Genomic DNA, 5,000 nt, shown 5'->3' with positions numbered 1-5,000 from the left:
CCCCAAATCTTTCCGTTAAGTAAATTAGATACACTTTATATGCCCACACTAGAGAGAGAGAGAGAGAGAGAGAGAGAGAGAGAGAGAGAGAGAGAGAGAGAGAGAGAGAGAGAGAGAGAGAGAGAGAGAGAGAGAGAGAGGGAGTATAGAGATAACTGGCAACTTTTTCCGGGCAAGCCAAAATGTATAAATAAGAATGCCGGAGAGAAAGAGAGATAGAGAGAGTGAGAGAGTGAGAGAGAGAATTTTCCCAGCAGTCGACCCAGCCTCCGTTTTCTCCCACTGCGAAGTTACGAGGTTGTATTTGTTGATCTTGTAGTAGTAGTAGAAGTAGTAGTAGTAGTGGTGGTGGTGGTGATGGTGGTGGTGTTAAATATGCATCTTCTTCCTACTTCAACTCTCTCTCTCTCTCTCTCTCTCTCTCTCTCTCTCTCTCTCTCTCTCTCTCTCTCTCTCTCTCTCTCTCTCTCTCTCTCTCTCTGTCCGTTTTTAATATGTCTGTCTTTCTGCATTAATGTCTGTCTCTCTCTCTTTTCTTCTTTTCTTTCTTTTTTTTCCTGTCTGCCTTCCTGTTTGTCTGAAAATTCGCTTGATTATTTGTCCATTAGAGTGTTTAGTCATTCGTTCACTTCTTCCCACCCTGCACCGGCACAGACTGAGTGAAGCAGTCTCGCTAACATTCGAAGCAGAGACCGAACACCACCGATGCAATGGCTGGCACACTCCCTCTGCTCCTCCTCTTTGTCGCAGCTCAACTCCCTAGTAAGTGCACAACACCTTCTAACACCACAGAACACTAATACACACCACCATTTTTTTTAAGTAGGGAAGTGGGCCAGCCAAGGAAAAAAAGAAAGAAAATAGGATAAAAAAAGAGGCCTACTTGAATGCTGGCTCTCTACACCCTTAACCCCTTCAGTACCATGACGCGTTTCCATGTTCATGCTGGTTACTATTTGGTGGTCTTATACAGCTTCAGAAACATAAAGGGGGGAATGAAATAGTGAAGACTGAGTCCATTAATCTTCTGATCTTTATAGTCTTTTGCTAATGTCAATAAAATGGTCTAATCGTACACAAAACTCAAGGTAAAAGTGTGTCTCAGTACTGAAAGGGTTAACACTACCTTCTATTTCCAGGTTCCATGTGGCACTGCTATTTAACACTGTTCTTACACGAGTCCCACCAACACTGCAGTATACAACACCTGTAACATCACAACACACTATCACACATCACCAGTACCCTCAACACTACCATATTTCCAGCTTCCATTGGGTACTGCTTCCTCACACGCTGTCCCAATGAGTCCCACCAACACTATTTCTGCAGTACACAACACTTGTAACACCACAACACACTACCACACACCACCAGGTTTCAAGACATTCCCAGAGTCTTGGCTAACTCTTCTAACCTTTTAGGGAACTGGCAATCAAGTGGGCCTTTTCTGTTATATTTGTTGTTGCCCTTAGCCAGCTTCACCTCTTTCATAAAAAAAAACAAAAAATAAGAGAAAAATACTTCCAACACTATTACATTTCCAGGTTTAATGGGACACTGCCTCCTCCGCTGTCCTTACAACCCCCACGCTTACTATGTTTGTGGGACCGATGGAGTGACGTACAATAGCGAATGTGAGCTGAAGAGGAAGGCTTGTGTGGAGGCCATGAAAGGCAACCCCATCGCTTTGGCATACTCCGGCCGCTGCAGGCAACATGGCCACTGTGAGTAGAGATGCTGTACGAGTGGTGGGGAAGGAAATAGGGAAGGCAATGGGGGTGTGGATGGATATAGGGTAAAGATGGAGTTATATGTGTGTGTGTGTGCTTTGTAAGGTGGTAAGCTTTAGAGGAGGGAGGGAGGGAGGAGGGAGGGAGGGAAGGAAGGAAGGAAGGAAGGAAGGAAGGAAGAAAGCAAGGATGGAAAGAGAGAGTGAAGCTGGCTTGTCTCACTTGTATCCTCCTCCTCTTCCTCCTCCTTCTCCTCATTCTCTTCGTCATATTTCTCTCCTCTTCCTCGTACCTATTTTCTTTTCCCTCAGCAACAGACTCAGAGGTGTGTGTGTGTGTGTGTGTGTGTGTGTGTGTGTGTGTGTGTGTGTGTGTGTGTTCGAGTGTGTTAAGAAATATCTAATAATTATCCTACACACACACACACACACACACACACACACACACACACACACACTACCCTCGTTCACGTGTATTCTTTCTCTGTGACCCTCCCAAGCAGATCCCTCGCCGTGCCCTCCGTGTCCCTATGAGCCTTACAGACCTGTGTGTGGCTCGGACGGCAAGACTTATGGCAGCAGGTGTGAGGTGCAGAGGCTTGTGTGCACCGAGAACAGATATGTAACCGTGGTGAAGGAAGGGCCTTGCTACGGTACGTGTGGGTGTGCCTGGTGGGATGTGGGTGGGTGAGGGGATGGAGTGGGTCTTTAAGGGGTCATAGGGGGGTGAGGAAAGGGTCATGGCAAGTGGTGTGCTGGTTTTCTCTCAGGGTAACGGAACCTGAGTAACCTGTTTCGAGAGAGAGAGAGAGAGAGAGAGAGAGAGAGAGAGAGAGAGAGAGAGAGAGAGAGAGAGAGAGAGAGAGAACTATTCCCACAACCACTCAATTTAACCCAATCATACTAAAACAAACACCCTCACAAACCAACCCAACCTAACCTAACCTAACTTAACCTCGCAACAGGCCAGGGGAGTTCCCAAGGGGGCGGCCAGGTGGGGATAACGCTTCCCGGTGGCCTGGAGATCAGCTTCAACCGTTGCAAGAAGAACTGCCGCAACCACCCCAACGCTGAGGTGTGTGGGAGCGACGGAGACACCTACAGGAACAAGTGTGAACTCGAGAAAGCTTCCTGCAAACATCATCACCTCTATATCGCCCACAATGGACCCTGCAGTGAGTGTGTGTGTGTGTGTGTGTGTGTGTGTGGAGGGGGAGAAGGAGTTACTTATAAAAATTGAACCAAAAAAAAAAAAAAACTAACATTTTAAAGTTCTAAGGAGTATTTGGGAGAGGTGAGGAGTAGTGAGGAGTAACGGGAGTGATGAAGAATATTTGCGCCTCGGAGTAGTGGTTGGGGAGTAATATGGTGCTGTGAGAAGTAATAAAAATACTTGGGAGTGATCGGGGAGTGTTCAGGTGGCGGTGTGGAGTTAGCCTTATAAAGCAATTGGGAGTGATAAGGAGTGGTGGGAGTAAAGTTAACAGAAAACAAGGGGAGAAAAGAGAGGTTTAGCGCTCTGTTGCCCCGTCAGAATGCGCTTAGAGGCCCACAGAGGGGATCAGTCAGGGTGTCAAGCGTGTTCCTCTTCACTAAATGGCCGAATGAGGAGATAAATGGCCAGATGAATACAGAGAGGCAGTGGGAGGAAAGGTAAACGAGGAAACAAATAAGGGAAAGAAAAGATGGAGGTCATTTTACTCTCTCTCTCTCTCTCTCTCTCTCTCTCTCTCTCTCTCTCTCTCTTAGTTGAGTCCTTTCTGAATGAAGCAACGAACATTTTATTACTCTCATATGAAGCTTTGTTTGAAAAAGTGAAGCGAAGCCTACTTTTCCAGAGAGAGAGAGAGAGAGAGAGAGAGAGAGAGTAAATCGTAATGTGTGTGATAAATACATATGCAGTGTTGTGTCTGTTTTATCTGTCTGTCTGTCTGTCTGCCTGCCTGTCTGTTCATCCGCCTGCTTGCTACTTTTTTTTTTTTTTATTCCAGTACCTGTCTGTATATCTATTTTTTTTTTTATTTCCCTCTCTATGTTTTTCAATGATGTGTCTGTCTGTCTGTCTGTCTAAACCCATCTTAGCCTGTTTAACTCTTCACTCTACCTAACCATACAAAACTGTCCATCAAACTGTTAAATCTGCTTTCTGTTTATTTATCTAACTCACCTTCCTATACTTTCTTTCTATCTGTCCAAGTTCCTTATCTATCCTTGACTATCCATCTTACTATCCCAGTCTCTCATACCTGGTTAACTCTGGAACTCCCTGCCTGCTTCAGTATTTCCAACTTTCTATGACTTGACTTCACTTAAGAGGGAGGTTTCAAGACAATTTTTCCTGTCTTTTGGCTGACTCTATCGGACCTGCAGTAGGGGGCTGGCACCTGAGTGGGCCTGTTTTTTTTCTTTATTATTGTTGCTCTTGGCCGGCTTTTCCCTTTTACATATAAAACACAAATGTCCTTACCCACTAATGTAAATCTATCTTTAACTATCATATCTAACAAACTATCCAGCAATGTCCTCAAATGTCTAACACACCCGTATAAACCTATCTTCAACTATCTAACTATCCAGATCCTCTCCCCTTCTGTGCCTTCTTCAGATAACTACGGCGGGGGAGACGGAGGGGACCATTGCAATCCATACAAGAAGTGCCACCCCTTTGGTCCGCAAGTGTGTGCCTCCAACGGCTTTGTTTACCACAACAGGTGTGAGCTGGAGAAAGTTGCTTGCGTCGACCGAAGAGTCTATGAAGTGCCTTGCCGTAAGTATTGGAAGGTGATGGGGCTTGGTGATGTGAGGTGAGGTGAGGTTAAGTTAAGTTAGGTTGGGTTGGGTTGGGTTAGTTTTGTTTAAATGTGATAAGATTAAGTGAGGTTATGTTAGGTTAGGTTAATTTTGTTTAGATATTGGGTTAGGTTAGGTGAGATTACGTGAGGTGAGGTGAGGTGAGGTGAGGTGAAGTAAGGTGAGATGAGGTAAGGTGAGGGGAAGTGAGGTGAGGTTAAATCAGGTGAGATCAGGTGAGGTAAGGGTAGATAAGATGAGATGAGGTGAGGTTAGCTGAGGTTAAGTGAGGTTATCGGGGATGAGATAAGAAGATAGAAGTAATGTACCCTTCCTGTACTGGGCTGTTGTTCCCCATAACCAGTACCAACCTTCCTGACACTCGCCCTTACGTCTTGGATAGTTCCGTGACTCAACCACCACTTCAACCAAATCTCTAGTGTGTGTGTGTGTGTGTGTGTGTGTGTGTGTGTTTAAG

The 5,000-nt window shown here is 45.4% G+C and overlaps 1 protein-coding gene and 1 long non-coding RNA gene across 2 annotated transcripts in view; one reads left to right on the top strand and one right to left on the bottom strand.

Moving 5' to 3' along the window:
• The window catches only part of LOC123501486, a 32,425-nt gene extending 31,614 nt beyond the window's left edge, over positions 1-811 (bottom strand). The window contains exon 1 of the long non-coding RNA XR_006673651.1: positions 399-811. This is a non-coding gene — a long non-coding RNA (uncharacterized LOC123501486). The remainder of the gene's footprint in view (positions 1-398) is intronic.
• Positions 184-5,000, top strand: part of LOC123501484 (agrin-like) — a 7,302-nt gene continuing 2,485 nt past the window's right edge. Inside the window, exons 1-6 of the mRNA XM_045250331.1 lie at positions 184-297; positions 655-762; positions 1,548-1,727; positions 2,236-2,385; positions 2,698-2,907; positions 4,338-4,499. Coding sequence (XP_045106266.1) covers positions 711-762; positions 1,548-1,727; positions 2,236-2,385; positions 2,698-2,907; positions 4,338-4,499 — 754 coding nt within the window. The 5' untranslated portion in view covers positions 184-297; positions 655-710. The remainder of the gene's footprint in view (positions 298-654; positions 763-1,547; positions 1,728-2,235; positions 2,386-2,697; positions 2,908-4,337; positions 4,500-5,000) is intronic.

The sequence above is a fragment of the Portunus trituberculatus genome, chromosome 9 (assembly GCF_017591435.1).
Source record: "Portunus trituberculatus isolate SZX2019 chromosome 9, ASM1759143v1, whole genome shotgun sequence".
NCBI lineage: Eukaryota > Metazoa > Arthropoda > Malacostraca > Decapoda > Portunidae > Portunus > Portunus trituberculatus.
This window is presented reverse-complemented; position numbering and strand designations above follow the sequence as displayed.